We start from the raw sequence: 20030 nt of genomic DNA on the forward strand, positions 1-20030 counted from the left end.
ACTCCGCTCCTCGCCCTTGTTTTCCAAGGCTCAGCTTCTCCTCCTCCCCACGCAGCCCCACAGGTCACCTCGTCACCAAAACCCCCCTGAACCATCATTTTTCCTACTGAGCAGGGAGTTTAAACCCGGCTTTGCTGAGCTTGCCAGAGCCCAGCACCTCTGCAGCGGTTCAGTACCGCCCTCCATCTCCTCTGTCTGACCTGATCCCCCCAAACCATCACATTTCTCCTGTGCTGAACTTCCAGAAAGGCGGAAACCTCAGGCACCCCCCAGCCACAGCTCGCCCCCCACCCCAAATCCCACCCCGACCCTCCGGCACCCAGCCAAGACCGATGCTGACACCAAAAACTCAACCCGCTTCCCCGGCACAGTGGTCCAAAATGTGGCAAAACCAGGTGCCGAGGCGTGCCAGCCCGGGGTTTCCGCATTGGCAGCGCCGTCCCGCTCCCGGCCGGCTCTTCCGCCCTTGGGAAACACCAAGGCGAGGGCAGGACCTGGCAGCCACCCTGGCAGGCGGAGTTTGCAGCCCCAGCGTGTCTCTCACTCGCGTGTCCCCAGTTTCGGGGTCTTTGCCTTGCCACAGCCACCTGGCAACATGCCAGAGCACACCGCCGCCTCAAGGCTCCGGCTCTCCGCGCTGTGCTTCCTCCTCCAAATCCTCACCATCATCCTCTTCGCCGTTTTTGTCCGGTACAGCCCAGAAAGCAGCCCCGGCCTCTGCTCCCAGAACTGCAGCTGGAGAAGCCAGGACTCGGGTTTTCAGCACCCGCGTGAGTACCCCCACCCCAGGTGGGTGCAGGAGCGTCTACCTGGTCCCCAGGAGCTGCTGGGGGGGGGACAAGGGATGTCACCGTGCTCGGTCCAGGCTGCAGACCTGTCACACTGCTCAGCTCTGGATCAGGCTCCAGAGTAAAACAGAGGAGGGGGAACATCAAGCCGCAGTGTCGGGGTACCAGTGCATCCCACCAAGGAGGGGTCAGTGGGTGGAAAGCAGATGTGCTGCAAGGATTTCCCACATGCTTGGACAAAGCCAGGCCCCAAACAGGGATATTTGGGTCTAGGACACATGTTTCAGCAGCTGGAGCAGAGAGGGGATCAGTCGGTGCAGTGATAAATCTGGGATTGTCCTCCCATTCCCAGGCGTGGAGCACGGCAGCTGCTCCTGGCACCTTGGGGTCTGTGAAGCTTCCCCCCGACCCGCCGGGTTTTGCAGTGCCAAGAGACTTGCCCTGAGCCTCTTTCATGGAGGATTTGGCTCCCTTGGTGCTGCCACAGCGTCCGACGCAGGGCTGAGGGCGCACCCCGCCAGGAGCATCCTCCCGCATGCTGGGCATCGCTGTGAAACTCATCCCGGACTGGGGGACGAGGGACTGAGCCTGGTTTTTCCACGGCAAGGGCAAGGCAGGCGATTGGAAAGGAGCGTCCGGAGCACCCTGGCGGAGGGAGGGGAGCTGAGCCCAGCCGAGCTGCAGGGAGCAGGCAGGTTCTCCCAGTTTCGCCTGCCCACGTAACCGCACCCAGCGCAGGCAGTGACTCACGGCTCCGGCGCACAGGGAAGGACGGGACACAGCTCTTGGCACGGCCGAGGGGTGCAAAGGGCGTTTCGCCCAAGCGAAAATCGAGTCCCCCCTCCTCTGGTTTGCCACTAAACTGGTCCCATTTTTCCGTTCACCCTTCTGGTCCTCTTGTCCCACGAAGCGGGACGTGATGTTTTCAGGGGCAGCAGAGAGGTCCCGGGGGGTGGCTGACACCTCAGACCCACCTTTGCGCTGGCGTAACGGGTGCAGGTGACTCTCGGCCACCCCAAGAGGTTTCGGGGCTGCGTACATCTGCTGAGGTACCTGCACAGGGCAGCTGCAAACGGGGTGGCCAGGAGCCACCGCAAAGGGCGGCAGGGGCTACGTCGGGTGGGGACAGCGTTACCTGCCGCTAGCACAAGCAGCGGCCACTCATGCTCTCCGCTGGAGATGTCCAAGGGAGATCCAAGGCCAGATCCACCACGGTTCCAGAGACACACAGGTGGAGCAAGGCTGATTTATAGCAGCCGAAGCCTTCAGCTCCCCAAAACCTGTTAGAGCAGGGGTGTCTGAGCCCCCTCGGGGGGACAGCAGGCAGGAGGGCGGCTGCCTACCCTCAGCACCTCCAGACCCATCCTGCCTCTCCTCCGCCAGGTTTCCGGGATGTCCACCTTCAAGCTCTCCTTGGCTTCGGGCTCCTGGTGGCCTTCCTCGGCCGCTACGGGCCAGGCAGCGTGGCCATCAGCATCCTCGTCGTGGCCTTCGCCATCCAGTGGGACGTACTGATCCAGGGTTTTTTATACTTCTTCCTGAATGGCAAAATTTACGTGGGAGCTCAGAGGTAAGGCAGGAGGGAGCTGCTGCTGCCCAGCCGCCATCGTCCCAGGTCCAGCCCTGGCACACTGGCTCCCTCCTCTGTAAAACTCACCGCTCTGCTTTGGAGGAGGATTATGAGGACAAGTAGGACCAGGCTGCTGGGTTATTTGAGTACCACACTAGTAAGGGCCACGTAAGTACTGCCAACGTTACAGCCAGGCATTTAGGGGGTGCACAGTGGCCCCCGCCTGCCTCAAGCCCAGCCGTCCCTTTGTCACCAGCATCGCAAGGCTCGGGCTGCCCGTTCAGCTTGCAGGAGCGATGGGACGCAGGGTCCGGGCTGCAGGCTCAGCTCCTGTCCCCCTCAACCCTGCTCGCCTCCCGACAGCGCCGGGTCCAGCCCCCCGCCTTCCCTCTCCTTCCCAGCATGGTCAGTGCCGACTTCTGCGCCGCAGCCATTCTGATCTCCACCGGAGCTGTTCTGGGCAGGGTAAACCCCATCCAGATGCTGCTGCTGACCCTGCTGGGAGTCACCCTCTTCGCTCTCAATGAATACATCCTGCTCAGTCTCATGGGGGTGAGTCACCGATCGGGGGTCCCACCAGAAAGGGGGTGACCATGGGTTTAGGCTCCTCATGTCAAGACCTGCCTCGTCCGTAGAGACAAATCCCATATCCCCCCCTTCCTGCACGGTGTTTTTCTGTACTCACCAGGTAAGCGACAGCGGGGGCTCCTTGACCGTCTACACCTTCGGTGCTTATTTTGGCTTGATGGTTTCACGGATCTTGCACCAGCCCCATACAGACAAGAGGAAAGAGCAGCAGGACACAGGGCACCAGCCAGATGTCTTTGCTGTGGTTGGTACGGAGCTTGAATCCTACAGTACCGGAGTCATAGACATGGTGGTGGAAGGACCATCACCAATGTTAGGACAGCATGGCTGTGGCTTTGACCAGCAGAGTCCTGCAAACCATCAAGGACAGAGGTTCTTCACCTCCCTGGGGACCTGGCCTAGGGCTGCACCACCCTCTCCAGGAAAAAGCTTTTCCTCCTGTCCATCCTGAACCTCCCACACCGCAAGCTGCGGCCACTTGCATCTCTTGGCACTAGCAAGAAGTTTCTTTCCCATGAGGGATCAACCCCAACATCAAAACCTACCTGTTCCCCATAGGAACCCTCTACCTGTGGATCTTCTGGCCCAGCTTCACCTCGGCCACCACGGTCCGTGACAACGCCGAGCCCTGGGCAGTGCTCAACACCTACTTCTCACTGGCAGCCAGCACCCTGGCCACCTTCGTCCTCTCGCCTGTCCTCTACGAGGAGAGCACCCTGCGGATGGTAGGTCCTCTCCTGGGACAAACCCAAGTCTCATGCACTGCCCAAACCCCATCCTACAGGGATGGCGAGCATGAATACACCCGGGGCAAAAGAGAACGCCCGTTAGGCTTGCTTAGGTTTGTTAAGACCCAGTTTGATCCCCGAGGAAGCCCAAATCCCCCCAGCTCCATGCTGATGTCCTCCACGGAGCCTATTCCCCCAACCATGTCCTGCTCCATCAGGTTCAGATCCAGGATGCCACCTTGGCCAGCGCGGCCATGATGGGTATGGCTGGGGAGATGCTGGTCACCCCTTTCGGGGCCCTCATCGCGGGGTTTCTGGCCGGCTTGATCCCCCCGCTTGGCTTCAGATTCCTCACGGTGAGTCGCCTTGGGACAACCAAGGACACTAGTCCCAGGTCAGGGGAACTCCCTGCTTCGGGGGAGGCTGCGTTGCCAACCTGCAGCTCCCAAACCTGCAAACACTGAGCCGCAGCGCAGCCTCCCTGGGCAAGCACCCCCCGTCCGAACCCTGGCTCTTAACGCTCTCCCCAGCCCATCCTGTGCTCCAGGCTGAAAACCCAGGACACGTGTGGGGTTCACAACGTCCACGGGCTGCCGGGGATCCTGGGCGCCTTGCTGGGGACGCTGCTGGCAGCGCTGGCCACTGCAGATGCTTACGGCGGCAGGTGAGAAGAGCCAGAATCCAGGGTGCCAGTGACTCCACGCACCAAGCTGTGGCCACCACAACCCCTGAAATCGGGGATGCTCCATGCACCCTCTATTACGGCACCCCTGATAGCACATCACCCAGAGCCATGAGTGGACCCCTCCATTTCCCTGCCTGGGAGAACGAGCTCCCCAAAAACCCATCCCTGCGCTCCGGCTTGCAGGCTGGAGCTGGTGTTCCCGCTGGTGGCCCAGGGCAGCCGGACGGCCACCGACCAGGCGCTCTGCCAGCTCTGCGCCCTGCCCATCACCCTGCTGCTCGCCACGCTCGGGGGCTGCCTGACGGGTGAGTTGTGCCCCGGGTGGGACGGGACGGAGGGTGCGAGGGGCAGGGAAACGGATGGGTTTTGGGGAGCAGCCCCAAAGCGGACCCTCCCCATCAGCCGGGGTGGGCAGAGCCCGGCAGTGCTCGGCGCTGCGCAAACCCCCCCGGGGCCGGGGCTGCCCCCGGGGGCCGGGGCCGGGGCTGCCCCCCGGGACCGGGGCTCCGTGCAGCCCAGCCCAGCGCTGCCGCTAGATGTCAGGGGAAGCCCGGCGAGAGGAGCCGGGCTGGGCCGGTCGCCCCGCTCTCAGACGCCCTCGCCCGGTTTTTGGCATCCTCAGGAGCCATCCTGAAAATGAAGGGGCTGAGGTCTCCCCCGGACACGCAGTACCTGGAAAACAGAGTCCTCTGGGAGGTAAAGCTGGGGGGTTGCTGGTAAAAAAGGGGTTTATGAGGCTCAGGCAGCAGCAGGGGGGGGATGCTGCTTCCCCGGCTGCCGATACCCTGCCTCCTCCTGCCGCAGCATTTGGGGTGGGAGACAGCTTCATTAAAGCCCCCCATGTTCCCCCCATCCAGTCCTGATTTGCCCCGAGCAGGGCCCAATTCTGCCCCTCTCCGTGTCTCCACGTTTGTGCAGGTGGCCGAGGAAGGATGCGACCACAGGGCGAGCAGAAAGGAGCCGGGCACCAGCACCTTGGTCTAATGACCCCGACGTCCCAGTGAGGTCCTGCACCACCAGGCTCAACCCTCTGCCAGCATTGCCCAGTGCCGGGCAGCTTCCAGCAGCCTGAACTTCCCAGTAGCCTGCTCTGGAGGCAGCCAGGCTTGTCCCCGTGTGGGAGCCAGCGCCTGGTCCCAAAGGTTTTGGGAGCAGCCGGGTGCCCGCAGGCCTTTGTGGGGTGAAGAGATGCTGCAGTGATACGGGTGCTTGTTGTGGGAGCAACCCGGCTGGCTCCAGGGACACCTCGGGGTGCCCAGACTTGGCTCAGCTGCTTCCCCTCTCTGCTCTGTGCCTCAGTTTCCCCATCTACTGCTCTCCAGAGAGATGAAGGCAACGAGGGGGGCTGTGTCGAGGAAGGGGCGTACCAGGCTCCACAGAAAGCAGCAAAGACTTTCTACGGATGCTTTTGCACACAACTATTAAAACACATATGTCTTCTGTAGGTTCAGGATTTGCCAGTGAATTCACGCAGCACCTGCCCAGCTTTTTCCTTCAGGTTTCTTTCCAGGCGGGAAAGCAAAGCCCCCAGCACCCCCCTTCACCCTAAAGGCTGCTGCCCATGCGGTGGGGTTCATGGGTTACCCCATCCCCATCGTCATCCCCCTGCTGAGGGGGGTACCCTCCTGGAGCCTTGGCCACCAGTGCGTGCGACAGCCCAGAGCACCCGGGGCAAGACCAGGGTGACACTGGGGTCCCCAGCCTTCCCCTTGCACCAGGGACTGGGGCCAAGCCCCCCTCCTCAAAACAGGAACGTGCCCCCCAGCACTCAGCCCCGTCGGGAGAGGGATGCTCCCCTGGCCGTTGCAACCCCCAGGTCCCCCGGCTTTCCGGGACCCCCGGCAGCACCCAGCACCCTGTCTCCACATGCTCCCTGCAGAGAGGCTCTCACCCTGCCTGCCTGCCCCAGGTGCAGGCAGCTGCCCCCAAACCTCCTGCCCAGGAGCAGGTTCGAGCACCCTGGGAACGTGGCAGCTCAAGCAAAGCCACAGGGGGTCCTGCAGCACCTGGAGCAAGGGCAGAGCCCCAAAGGGCTCCCGGAGGGGCGACGGTGGCCGTGCCAGGGGTCCCCGGTGGCAGGAGGCTTGGGGGCACCCACCTCCATGAGCCCAGGGCAGCTGCCAGATGCTTTCACACCTCCGGTGCCAGACTCCGGCGCTCGCCATGTGGGGTTTCCGCGGGCGCAGATGTCCCCAGCTGCCGACACCGACCCCAGGGAGGGGGCCCCAGCCCCATTCCACGCAGGGGGGACAGGGGGTTCCGGGCCAACGCAGCGAGGTTGGGGGTAAGCAGTTTGCTACCCAAAGTGGCCACATTAGGGGCCATCTTGTTTTAATACCTGCTGCTGTTGAAACACACAGGTTTTTTTAAATTATTGCATCAAAGATGCAAAAAAATGAATAAAAATCATTTGGTTGCAGGCTGACAATAAAGCATCACTTTTAAACAGGGATCTTTATCCTTTCTAAAAGGAATTAAATCAAATTAGAGAAAATCTGGAGTCTGAAGCATTGCTCCACAGCAGAAATTCAAAACTTCGCACTTCGATATAATTCAAACCATCACTTGAACTTTTCCAGTTTCAGTTGTTCGTTACAGAAAACCTGGTGAAACCAACACATTTGCTAAATGCTTCGGTGCCACTGAATTTCCACAACAAAACACAGGGCAGCGGGCCACGGGGCTCCACTCCTGCTGCCACCATGGGCCCTGGGCGGGTTTCTGCTGTCCCCGCTCCGTGCAGAGACCCCAGCCCCACTCCAGGCTCAGGTCGCAGGGGAGGACGCATCCCACGTGCCCATGTCCCCGTGCCATGCACCGCTCCCCGGTGCCACGTCGTGGAGGAGGGATGCAAGAGGGCGAAGCAGCACGAAGACTGGTGCCCCAGCAATGGGGTGCCCACCCCCTCCCCACCTCACCTCCTTCCCAGCCTTCTCCTCCTCTTTCCCAGGCAGCCCCTTTCCCCTTTTTGATCTCCTCGCAGCACGTTTCAAAAGCAACCCACTGCGATGGGAAGAAAAGCCCCTCCAGTGAGATCATTGCAAGACCCCCAGACGTAGGGGTCGGGTGTGAAATGGACCTCCCTCCTCCTCCCCTTGCCCGGCCCCCCGGCCCCTCTGAAAGGCTGTTATGTTTTGTAATCGGATTAGGGGAGCCCTGCGCCCTCCCCGCTCCCATTTACCAGTGCAACCAGCTTGTGCGCCGCCACTCTCCCCGCAGATTGTTTAAGCGAGCCGGGCGCGAGCGGAGAGCTCGCCCGTGCAGCGGCGAGGGTAGGTTCGGACTGCGAGAGCCTGAAAGGTTTAGTCAGCGAACAAATTGCTTCTCTGTAGGGGCCGTTTTCTTCCCAAGTTGAACATAATGATGGCAGTTTGGTGAACAGATGGTGCGGCTAAGCAGATAATCCCGCCGGCCCCGCTAGCTCGGGGAGAGGCAGCGCCGGCTCTGCCCGCAGCTCCGAGGGCCCGTCCCGGGACAGACGGGTCACAGCGGCGGCTGGGTGATAATCGCACCCCGGCGGGGCACGAGGAGCTTGGGCGAGCACCCCACCTTCACACCTCTTCTGTTTCGAGGGTGGTTTGGGTGCCAGACGCCGCTCATGCCTCAGTTTCCCCAGCCCTGCGGGGAGCGCTCTGCTCTGTCACTTTGCAAAGCAGGGCTCACCCTCAGATCGCAGCCTGACACGGGGAGACATACTGCGAGACAGCATCGCTTTCCCTGCACAGGAGCAAAGGACAGCTGAGAAAAGCTCATTTTATTCTCATTTTCCTATTTTGCCTCTCTCTCCAATAATATTCAAGGTGTGAAAAGAGCTGGAGAAGAAATTCTGCCAGCTCGCAGGGGTTGGGTGCACTGTGTGCATGTGTCAGGCTCAGGGATGCTGGGACCTGCCTGCTAAATAAGTCTTTATTTAAAATATATCAGCAGGAAAAGCCCAAGGCCCCACCAACACCACGCAGGCAGGGGAGGGCACGGACACATCTGCGTGGAACAAGCCCTGCCTGTGCCACGCTGGCACCGGGGACCCCTTCCCCACGCCGCGGGGCTCTCGCGGCCTGCGGGACACGCGCCAGATGCACCACACCGCATCCCTGCTTCCAAGGGGGGGGGGGGGGGGGGGGGCATTTAATTCATGTTTCCCCCCCGCCACCAGCCTCGTCCCCCGAGAGCCCCAGCTCTGACAGCTCCCTTGCCCTCTCCTGCGGCAGCCCAGCTGCCAAGAGACCTGCCTAAATCACCTCTTGCTAATGCAGGATCTCAATCAGCTGCTCAAAGGGCATTTTACAAGGAAAAGCAATAACAACATCTATCTGTTACAGCTGGGGAAACTAAGGCACACAAAGAGGTGCCTGAGAGTCCATTGGAATTAGAGGCAGGACAAAGGCTGGGCTCCCTGAGCTCCCGGCGTACGTGTCCTTACACATCCGCAGCCCCCGGCGCCTCCCCACCCCCCAGGAACAGCTGATGCCATGTGCTGTTTGATAGAAAGCCAGCTAATCATCTTTCCCACCTTCGTTAGAGTGTGAATCATTATCCAAGCGACACCTGTAAAGCTCCTTGTCAGACGAGGCTGGTGCACACGTCTAATAATGGGCACCATATGGGAGAGGGAAGGCTCAGGAGAGGAGCAGGGGCCCAACCATCCCCGCACCGAACAAAGAGCGGCACCCGACAGCTTCCCATGGCAGCACAGCATCGCCAGCGGCAGCGTTGGGCCATTTGAAAGACCGGCAGCGCTGTGCCACGGCAAGGGAAGAGCCCAGGCAGCGCCGGCGGTGGAGGAAGAGCCACCGCTCCTGGTACCGAACATCTCGATAACTTCCCCAAGCAGCCCCTGCCCTTTGGAAAAGGACCTGACAACAGCAAACCACGGCTTGAGCGTGCAGGGTGAAGGCAGGAGAGCCATCGAGCACTGCTCCCCGCAGCGTGCCCAAAGCCTCGGTGCCCCAAATCCACCGAGGCACATCCCACCGTGCCTCGGAGCACCCGCTCGCCGCCAGCCGGGCAGAGGTCACCCGCGGGTGCGGACAAAGCCTCCCAGGACCTGCGGGTTATACGGTGACAGGGAGGACGCAGCGTGAATTAGAGACGGGTCCCTGCATTGGGGCTGATCCAGAGCCACCCAGACTCCCTCCCTGACCCCAAACCTGGGGGGCAGAGCTCAGCCCCTCTGCCAAGCCACCCCCCAACGAAAGCCCCCACCACCTTCAACCCTCTGCAATTACGAAGCTCCGTTTTCAGGCCCCCATTCATCGCCGGCAGCGTAATGAGCCTCCAGGCACCGTCAGTGGGGGCAAAGCAATTAAAATCGCTGGCATGGTGGCCGCGTGGGTGGCTCTGTTGTTCGCTGTTGTCGGCGCCCGTTTCGGGGCGAGCGGGCAACGCCAGGCCGGGCAGCGCGTAAAAGCACCGCGTCTCCCCGCAAGCGAACAATCGGCTCGTTCTTCACCGGGTTAAAAGAATAATAAAATAAAATAGAGAGGGGAATAAAGGCCCCAGTAAAACTGGGAGTCAAGTTTATTTACAAACTGAATATGAAGTGAAGGGCCTGGAACAAAGGTGTTATGTAAGGGACAGTCACTAAGGGGCTCTTTACCCACGCTAATTGCCACTTGCTCCGCGATATCCATTTATCTTGCAGCTGAAACAGCCTCCTCAGGCTCGCAGGTTCAAGCACTGCTTGTTTGCAACACTGCCTGGCACAATTAGGACGCAGGAGCAGCGGCCGATGCAGTCCCACCACCCAAATCCACTGGGAAACCTCGCACCTCCCCAAAAAGCGGGATCGTGCCTGGCGCGGGTGGATGTACCAGCGGGCACATGGCTTGGTAGGGAGAGATGCCGCCCTGCGTGGGGCTTCGGTGTCGGTTGTGTGATGGGGAGGGACAACGGGGCTTGATTCTGCTGGAGAAGACCTCCAGGTCCCTGCATCAACCCTACCCGAGTGGTGATGAGCAGCAAACCATCATGGGATGCTTGTGGGAGCGGCTGCAAGAGCAATAGCTAACGGCCATGAAAGGAGAACGAGATCCGGAGAGGATGAATGAACCTGCTGCTCGCAGTGATGCTTGAGTGCTCTGGCTGGAAACTGCCCTCAGATGCAAAAGACCGAAGGGCAAAGAATAATAATAAAAACAACAAGACGGGGAGAAGCAGCTGCCATGATCACTGCTGTGCCCTGCAGCACATGGCCTTTCTGCTCCCGTCCCCGCTCTCGGCACATCCAGGGGTGCGACGACCACGGAGGGACCGTTAGCTCTGCTCCGGCCGAACCGGTGGGAGAGGGAGGAAGAGGAGGCGGCAGCAGCATCCCCGGGAGCCAAGAGGTCAATTTTATTGACAAACTGCCTCTTGAATGGAGCGTGGGGAACAATGCCGGCCCTCAGCCCGGGTCAATCGGGACTGTGTAAAGCGAGGGGCCGGCACCAGCGGCCCCGGGGAAGCCCTCCGGGCGAGTGGCCTTTACCACCGTGTTTGCATAACCCCTGACCCCTTCTTTTGGGGTTTAATTGAAATCCCAGCTTGGTGACAAATTGGCATGACCAGCGGGCCGGAGGGTGGGAGGGCGAGCGTGGAAGTGATGCCGGGAAGCCCTCTCCCTGCTCCGGCAGAGACCGACCTGCTGCCCCTTCCAATCCTGGCACAGGCCACCTGCAAAGTGGTTTACACCCAAGTCAAGTGTTTTAATCACAGCCTGCTCCTTCCTCTCCTCCCATGTTACTGCCCAAATGCTGCCATGATGGGCTTTGTCTGGCTCCGCAGGCAGCTCTGGCTCATTGCAGGCAGGAGCAGGCAGGCACTGCCTGTAGATGTGCGAGGCTCCTTCAGAAAAGGCCCTTTGGGCTGAAGTCTCCTTGGACTGCAATGATATGATGCCTCCTTAACCACAGAGCTCGTTAGCCCCGGGCAGAGGCATTTTGCAGTTTGCACCCTGGCAAACCCCCACCACACAGACCTGTCCAAAAGGAAGGGTCACAGCCCTTCGCCAGTCCTTAGTCTTGAAGTAAAAACTGCTTTTTGGAGCCACTAGTAGAAATGAGCTTCTGAAAAACAAATGTAACTAAAGCCCCAAAGCAGTTCCCACAGATCGGGGATCAAAAACTGACATTGAGCCAAATGGGGCTGAAGTCATCCCATTTCAGAAGTTCCTGGGAGAGGGGTGAGAAATGACAGGCGCACCCTTATGATCGCAGAAATCTCATTTTCTGTGGAAACCAGGCTAAAACACAAAGAGAAAAAGCCCCAAATCGGCTGCCTCAGAATCCCCATCCCTTTTACAGAGCATTAGCAGCATCCCAGCCGCTCCACGCGGTACATCAGCGATGCGGAGCTGCGCTACACCAAGGTACCGCGGCACCCAAGATGGATGCCAAGGTGAGTATTACTGCTGGCTAAAGGGTCTCCGTGGAGTTACAACCTAATCCTCCAAAGCACTAATATTTTCCCTTCACTTTTCCCCCTGTCCCAGAATACCGTAATCATCAGATGCCGAGATTAGACTGCAGAGTTTTCCTGCCCACAGGTAGATATTTAATATTTTACATCCCATAGATCATCCAAGATGAATCCCAGCTGCTCTTTAAAGGAGATGGAGTAACATCTTCTGCTCCCATGTGCAACCGGAGCCCGAAAGCGCAAACGGCACAAGTGGGGCTTGAACAATTCCACTCTAAATCCATGTAATTTCCACATGCTGGCAAGAGCCCGCGGCTCACCAAGGCTCCTGCCCATAGTTTTGCCGGCCCTGCCCTTGCAGCCCATCCTGCAGGACTTTGCCGGGGCTGGCGAAGCATCCCACACATTGGAGCATCAATCACATCTTTACAGTACCAACAGGAGACTTTCACTCGGTAGCAGATGTCTGTACATCCAATTTGCACTAAAGCACCTTAAAAACGGAGTGGCCCCACTTTGAGGCAAAACCCAAAAATATCCCCTGCTTTGCTGTCTGCGCCTCATTTGCAAATCATTCACAGGGATTTTTACATATCCTAAAATACTTTTAACTGCAGGTTTCCTGTCTGTCATCCGTCACTGATTAATACATTTCATTGCTATTATTGTTATTATCACTATTAAACCTGCATCCATCCAATTCATAAGTCAAACACCCTGTCGACAAGGACGGAGCCAGCAATAACCAGGGGTCGTTTTCAGGAGGTGCGGCCATGGGAGATGATGAGCCTTGCCCCCCCTTGTCCCCTCCATGAGTAGATCTCAAACTGGTTTGCAGAAGAGGAACAGATTTCCAGTTTGTGGAAGGAGAGGTACAAGGCGGGAGGTAACCTGCCTCCAGTGACTCCAGTAAACCAGGGGCACTGGTGGGCACTGGACTATCCGATCCCTTCATCCTCCTGCCTCCCCGCACAACCTTGGAGGTTGCCACCTTTCAAGGGAGAGAAGCGGACTGCAATTTTGTGTTGCTTAACCTCCTTACCTCCCAGCCCCACACCCATTCGTGAATAAATCCGGGATGATTTCATCCCCCCCCGGTTTCTCTCCCCGCTACCCAGGACGACCGGGTCCTTACGCTCTGCTGGCTGTCACTTAGCCACCTTCCCGCGTACCCTGCGGGTCACTATTCCTCCAAACAACCTTTGGTTTCCACCAGTTGAGGTTCTTAGGGGCTTCTTGCACAAAACCCTTTGAGGTATTTCATGCAAGGCTTGAAAAGGCTCCTGCTTCCTCTGGGGGGCATTATCATGACAACCGCCTTTAATTCAGCGCAGATCCAGGCTCCCAGCTGGATCCTCAGCCACGCCAAGTCCTCCCGACACCCTTCGGCTGGCACGGAGAGGCCAAAGGAGCGCGCGGGTCCCAGGATCACGGGGAACCGGCCCAGCCCCATTTCCCACTCCCCATCCTCATATATATTCCCTTCCAGTCGCCCCGCGCTTTTCTCTGCGTGTTCTGCTTTTGCGAGAGCTGCCCTCCTCTTCCCCACTCCCACCGGGCGCTTCCCCCCTCCCCGCGGTCCTCCTCTGTCCCCAGCATCCCCCTTTCTCTCAGCTCTCTATAAACAAAGCGCCTCAGTGTCTGGGGGAAGAAAAGTTGCATTATGCAAATGGGAAAAAGCGAACAGGAGATTTCTCACTCCGAGAACCCCCATTCCGGGCCTGCACCTCGGTTTCCATGGCATGACCAAAGCCTGCTGGAGGCTGGTTTGCATACGGATGAGAGAGGAGATGAAATCAGCACGAAAGCCCATCGCTGACAGAACACCATTGTTTCGCCTGTCTGATTTGGAGGCTAATGAAACGCCATTAAAAAAAGAAAGAAAGAGGGGAAAAAACCCACCGCTTTCATCCTGGCTTTGGTCAGTGACGGGGAGGGGGGGTTAAATATGACGATGGAAGATCGTCTGCACGATCGGGCTTGGGGTGAAGGTGTTCTGGCATCAGGGAAGGAAATTCCCAGGATGCACTGCCCCCGCAAGCCAGAGCGATGCCGACGGGAGATGGTGCTGTGGGCAGAACACTGGGCTGGGAGAGGCTGCGAAAGAGCTGGCAAAATCAGCCCTGTTCCTCTTAGGAGATACAGCAGCACCCGGGATGAAAATATCCAACCCGCCAATGCTTAATGGCAGCCGCAAATCCGTCTGTCCCACGGCACATCTTACGTTATTGACCCACTCAAAAACACACCGTGTCTGGGAAAGACACGGGACCAAGCGCGTGGGCCGGGATCGGGCTCTCCCAAGTCACAGGCTTTCAGAGCGGAATGAATTCAAACCTGTGAAACCAAAGGCCGGAGCGGGAAGAAGGTCAGCGAGCAAGCACGGTGCGTTAGCACTCCTTCACCATGCAAGCCGCGACCGTGCTGGCGGAGAGGGAAGAGCCATGTACACCTCAAAGGACAACACAAAATACACAGAGAAACACCCACGGGTGCCCCGTCGCCCCCACCCCAACACCCTCCTTGGGCTATTCCTGATGCACGGGGCTAAGGAGGTCCCAGCACCGAGTGCTCCGAGGAGGTGGGACGGACGGAGCAGGAGTGCGGCCACCAGCTCTCTGCCCCGGGTAGCTCTGCTCTCCTCCCCTCGCCCTTGCCATGGCCACCCAGGCCCTTTCTCCCCTGCCCCGCTGCCAACGGCGCATTGTCTCCAGTGTGTGCCTTCGAGAACAGCGTGATTGGCCTTGAAAGGGCTGATTTGCTTTCCCCGGCCCATTGAAACGCCAGAGACCAAAGCCTGTTCCCTCCAGGCGCTCGGAAACCTGGCACCCTTTCCACTTCGCTTCCCCGTGCCCCTCAGCCCAGAGGCTCCTGCTGAGATTTTGCTGTCAACAGAGTTTTGTTCCCTTTCTAGGGCGGTGCAGAAGGGACACAAGGACCTTGAAAATGGCAGCTTCTTTGACACTGCTATTCTCCTTCGACCCCCCTGGCTGAATAAACAGCTCACAAAAATGGAGTTTACTGTATTTCCTCCTCAGGGGGAAAACACTGCATCTTGGTCCTAATTAATTTACGTAATTAACATTATCTTCATTGGGTCTGTACGTAAAGACCTCTTTCTGTACTGGCCGGGACAGAGGAAAAAAAACAGGAATAAAATATATTCAGGCATCTCCCAGCCTTGACTGTAAAAGGGACATCGCAGAAAGAGCTGCGCCGCTCCGATCATTTCAGCCTCGGAGAAAGCGGCTGCTGGAGAATCGCCTCCGCCTCAACCTCCTCTCTCTTGCAAACACAGAGGACGGAATGGGGCCGTATCACGGCACGCCAGCCGCTCGATGCTGCGCTGGAGGGGCAGTGGGTGTCCTCGGGGAATTAACTGCTGGGACAGGCGTGCCTGGGGATGCTCGGGTGGATGAAGCTTAGGGCAGGAGGGAGACCAAGGCGAACAGGGGGAGCCAGGAAGATGCCCGTGAGCAAGCTAAAATTTAAGCCACTGGCCTGACGACTCCGCTGCAGTTAACCAGCAAGCTCTGTGCCAGTTTATACCTGCCGGGGAGCCTGCCCTGTGTTTAGACCCTAAATTTTCCTGGGGCTTGCCCAGGTCCTGGGCAGTGGCTGCCAAAGAGGCAGAGGGCCCTGCAAACCATCCGCCTTCACTGCTCCTGCCTAGCAAAGCCCTGCTCTGCTATTTTGTTCTTTTCCCTGCCAGATGCCAGCTCTCTTCAGCCTCTTTCTTCTCCCCACGCTTTGCTTTGCCGCATAGTTCCGGAAATCAGAAACAAAAGGAGAGGAAAGAAAATAGGCTGGATCTGGGGGGGGGGGGGGGGGAGAGGAGGGGGAGTTTCCCTTCCGTTAAGCTTTTTGCAGCTCTCCCTGCCTCCCAATATGAGACACTATATGGCATCTCACATGACGAGCGCTCGCGCCCACGTGCGCGGCCACGTGATGAGATGCCCAGCTATGCCAGGCTGCGGGATGGAGGCGAAAAGGGAGAGGCTGGCTTTGCAGCCCGACCTCTTTGGCTGGAGAAACAGGAGGATGCAGAAGAGAGAAGCTCCTCTCCGCTCCCGACCCGCACGCCCAAAGCGGTATGCGCTGCCGAAACGCACGCTTTGGGGGGAAAAGCATTCCCGGGCCATGTGTTCACAGGCTTTTGTGGTTTAGTTTGTGCAGCGAGATCTGTGCTTTCAGGGCAGGACGTGGACTCAGTCCCACTGTTGCTACCAGGGCCCCCACAGATCAGATATTGGCAGCCAAAACTTCCTAAGCACCACGAATTACAGAGTCTGAGCCGCACATCTCTGCCTCCACATCTTCCCATCAGCCCCACTTCAAACAAGGCTGTCAGCATGGGTTTAGGTGTCCACATCATCATAATAATTTGATTTACAGACATTTTTGTTTTATAAAGGGAAATCCCCCATCCCAGGCTACATAACCATTAGCTGAAACGGCCAGCAATCATCCTAGAATTTGTTTTCCTTACCAAAAGAAAGTCCCAGCTCAGGGTGCGTTTCCGTTTGGAAATGTCAGCTCCCCGCAGCAGCCCGCTCCGAGCGCGCTGCCTTTCCCACCACCCCAGATTTACGACGGCGCTGAATTTTAACAAGGCGATAAGCAGCTCCCACCCTCGGGAGCCCCATCAGGATTCTCCGCGCCAGAGGAGAAACGGGCAGAAACCTTCATGCATCCCGATGGACAAGGAGGAGAGAGGGAAGGTCTCTGTGCCATAGGCATCACCCTCTGGGCTTTGCTTTATTTCGTGGAGAGTCAGAGCACACCTCCAGCCCTGGAAATCGTGCCACAGCGAGCACGAAGCCTGTCCGAGCAGCAAGGCAGGGTCTGGCTGGCTCCAGCCACTAGTAGGAGCTGCAAAAGTGTGATTTGAGCAGCAATAAGAGCTGAAAAAATGGGCCACAGAGCCATGCCAGAAAGGGATGCGCCGAGGCAGAAACGAGGGCTAGCGCAGCTCTCCTGCTCCGGCACCGGTTTCGCACGGCTGCACCTCCCAGGTTGTGCTCTCCTGCTGCAAAATCTGCTTTAGGCTGTTGGAGGAAGAGCATAGCAAGCACGGGGTCTGCACCGGGCTCCCAAAGCAAAGCCCTGCGTCACCTCGACGGAGCACGATGGCGAGCACCAAGCCTGCAACGCAATCTGCCCAAAGCAGGCATTGCCACAGCCCAGCTAAAATTCAAGTTATATCCCGGAGGAGAGACCTCAGACATCTTCGCCTGCCTGCTGGACCAGGCCAAGGGGAGATGCTCCTGCCATCAGAAACCTGCTATTAGCAGCAGGTGCTTTGTCCACTCCATTTCCAGCTGCTGCTAGACTTTCAGTAATTCTCAGTGACCTCATTTTCACTTAATTTTGTAAATCATTTTTGGGTTGTTGTTTTTCATTTCACTCTATTTTTAATTTGTTGTTGTTTCCCTCTGAGCTGGAGTTTGTCATTTAATCAACTTAGACCCAGATAGCCTGGAGGGTGTTTGGGGAAGGGGGGTAAGGGGGGGAAGAATGAAAACGCTAATGTCACATCACCTCCCTAAAATGAGTTTTAATTGTAATCCTTTAATCCCTCTCAGATGGCCCTCTCTCCACTGATGTTTTTCATAATTATTCCTTGCCATTTTCCCATCGGTCTAAGGAGTGTCTTCAAGAGGGAGGGGGTGGAGAAAAGGCCCTTTTATAAAATAATAATAATGGGCCAAATTAAGACACAAAGAGGGAAATAACAAGGGGGCAAGGGCTGCAGAGACAGAATGGGGATTATTAATGCCTCCCCCCTCAGAAATTTCAGTGATGGTGCTCTCAGCCACCCCAATCAGTGGGCAATTGAGGCTTGTTTGCTTGAGTGGCTGCACCCTCCTACAATGACCCACATTTAGCCAAGTGGCTGCATTGACAGAGTACCAGGTGCGCAGGATTGGGAAACCGCCTCAAGGCAGCATCTCGCCAGCCCGCCCCGCTCAGCACAGAGGGGTCTGCACAAGGCTGGCCACCTCCAGGACAGTTCCCACCTGCCCGAGCCGCCAGCTGGACCTGAGGATGAGATGGTCAAGGGGAACGTCCCCTCCAGCACCACCAAGCACCCAGGGCCCTCTGCCACCCTGGAGAGCTTTGGAGAGCATCATTCCCACTGCTGCTGCCAGCGATTGGCCCCTTCGCCCTCTGAAATGAGTTAACTCATCTCTTGGTCTCGCTTAGATGGAGACTGAAGGGTGCTGAAGAGGAAAGGCATTGCCTTCCCCAGCAGCACCAGAGAAGGACATGGCTGGGTGGGGGAGCAGATCAGAAAGGGTCTTCTTGGAGCTTAGTCCTGCTCAGGGACCACCGAGCCCTCAGTGCTGTCTTCAGCCCTCCACCAGGATCGGTGCTCCTGGCACTGCTACCTGCCAGCACCCACCACCACAGACACCCCTGCCCCTCCACAAAGCTGAGCTGGCAGGAGAGCAAAGCGGCTTGTCCCTGACCAATTTACTTGGCTCTGAGCAGCACCGAATTTCACCCAGGACCCCAGGGCCTCTGCTGCTGTCGAGTGCCAGGCACATTACAGCAATGTCTGGTGCAGCCTCTTCCCCCACGGTGCCAGTGCCCTACGGATGGGACCATCACCCAAAGCCTGCTGGAGGGACCACAAGCCCAATAAAAGGTCACTGGATGCTTCCAAGCAGTTTGGAAAGCTAACAGGAACCAAGTACCCAGGTTAATCAGCACTTGGGGGCTCAGGTCTCTAAAGACACAGGGGTGTTAATTCAGAGGAGTTAAGCCCAACCTCCCTTTGAAAAGATGTGGGCCCAGCGAGCACAAGCAGGAATTGAGACACCATGAAAGTCTGGTCCCCGAATGCAAGCTGCAGAGCTTTCATTAACTCCAGAGCTGCTCTGGCGAAGCACCCCGGCAAAAGGGGAACGTTTACAGACCACTGAACTTGTATTTAATCTGGGAAACCTCTTGTACAGGTCTGACGGGGGTTAATCCACCCCTAACATCTCTTTCACCCTCTCTCCCCCTCCCCAGCCATAAAGCTCAACAATCATTGCTAATCATCACATTACTTCAATGAGCCTGACCCAAAGGGCTCCGCCAATGCCTCCTCCCTGATCATCTTGCTCCCCGTTTCGGCTTTCTCCCCACAGCAACCTGCACCGTCCCACCCTCCGCCATGGTGCAGGGATCAAATTGACAGTGCATGTCAGCAGGGCGACCCTCGGGGACGGCAGGTCACGGCCACAGCGACCCCGAAGGGCAAGTGATTCTTGCGGGAACAAAGAGCCCCTGTGTGCCGACGGGCCGGAGTTTGTGTGCAATTAACTCTGGTCAAACCAAACAGACCCAGTTCATGAGCGTGGAGTCTAAGAGCATCATCAGGGTTTATAGACTCCCGGCTTTGAGGGAAGGGGGACCGGCAACGCCTGAGCAGCGGGAGCTGCAAAACGAGAGGCGAAGACAGCCCTGGACACAAAGCAGGGCAGGGAGGGGGGCAAAAATAGGATTACAGCAGGGGTATGGCTGACAAATTGTGTCAGGCACCAGGAGCATTTGGGGAGGAGAGCTGCAAAGAAAAGGATCCCTTTAATTATCAACGGTTGGGCACCAGAGGAAGAAGCGTCTCGTGGCTGGAGGGGAGCGGTGGGACGACTGGACACAGGGCTCCCGCCCGCAGCCTGCCTCACAGTCAGGAGCGGGGAGTGTGGACAAACCCCGGCTCTGCCATGGGCCGAGGGCTGGTTGGGGTCCTGAGCACGGGCACAGAGGGGCGGTTTTACCTCCCGCCTTGCCTGGCAATGCAAGGATGCAAGCCCCATCCAGCCAGGGGGAAAAGGGGAGCTCAACACTGCAAAGAGTCCCCCTCCACCCCCAATGCATCCCCCCAAATAACATCTTTTCCTCCTAACCAAATTAAAATCGTCATGTAGAATTTCTCAAGAATCCCAGTGTAGGAGCATCAAAGCGTTTTGGTTTGAATTGCATCAAAACATGACAATTACGTGCAGAATTTTCAATTATTTACATGGTACAGTCTCACTAGAGATACGATACACAGCAAAAGTTTATGAAATGAAACAACCAAAGTAAAGGTACTTTATGGTGTTTTATGTTACCAGCCCTCAATAAAAGCATCGGAATAACATATTAGCGGGGTTGTTCTGCTGCTGACAGGGAAATATTCCTGTAAAATGTGTCGATTTCAACACAACTGCATTTTCCCATTAACATATTGCCAACGAACCGAGCACGTCCTCTCCTGTCAGCCCTAAGCTGCTCCCAGGCTC

The 20030-nt window shown here is 57.7% G+C and overlaps 1 protein-coding gene and 1 long non-coding RNA gene across 2 annotated transcripts in view; one reads left to right on the forward strand and one right to left on the reverse strand.

Annotated features, from left to right (window-relative positions):
- The first annotated feature begins 394 nt into the window (after positions 1-394).
- RHBG (Rh family B glycoprotein) lies at positions 395-5384 on the forward strand. The gene is made up of 10 exons (XM_009464182.2): positions 395-770; positions 2172-2358; positions 2760-2910; positions 3047-3194; positions 3505-3671; positions 3893-4030; positions 4205-4338; positions 4543-4664; positions 4982-5055; positions 5278-5384. The coding sequence occupies exons 1-10, from the start codon at positions 596-598 to the stop codon at positions 5341-5343; spliced, it is 1362 nt and encodes a 453-aa protein (XP_009462457.1). The 5' UTR covers positions 395-595; the 3' UTR covers positions 5344-5384.
- LOC148053905 (uncharacterized) overlaps positions 2189-20030 on the reverse strand; it is a 39040-nt gene continuing 21198 nt past the window's right edge. Inside the window, exons 2-3 of the long non-coding RNA XR_015707857.1 lie at positions 3044-3296; positions 2189-2326 (exon numbers count right to left, since the gene is read on the reverse strand). This is a non-coding gene — a long non-coding RNA (uncharacterized LOC148053905). The remainder of the gene's footprint in view (positions 2327-3043; positions 3297-20030) is intronic.

This window comes from Nipponia nippon, unplaced genomic scaffold (genome assembly GCF_047370975.1).
Source record: "Nipponia nippon isolate SJK-2023a ecotype South Korea unplaced genomic scaffold, ASM4737097v1 scaffold_36, whole genome shotgun sequence".
Lineage (NCBI taxonomy): Eukaryota > Metazoa > Chordata > Aves > Pelecaniformes > Threskiornithidae > Nipponia > Nipponia nippon.

What these genes read in the sequence shown, in the direction of transcription:
- RHBG (XM_009464182.2), top strand. Translation starts at nt 596, where the DNA reads ATGCCAGAGCACACCGCCGCCTCAAGGCTCCGGCTCTCCGCGCTGTGC. An exon ending in CTCGGGTTTTCAGCACCCGC is followed by an intron (nt 771 to 2,171) that starts GTGAGTACCCCC and finishes CTCCTCCGCCAG; the next exon opens with GTTTCCGGGATGTCCACCTT. An exon ending in TCCTGCTCAGTCTCATGGGG is followed by an intron (nt 2,911 to 3,046) that starts GTGAGTCACCGA and finishes TGTACTCACCAG; the next exon opens with GTAAGCGACAGCGGGGGCTC.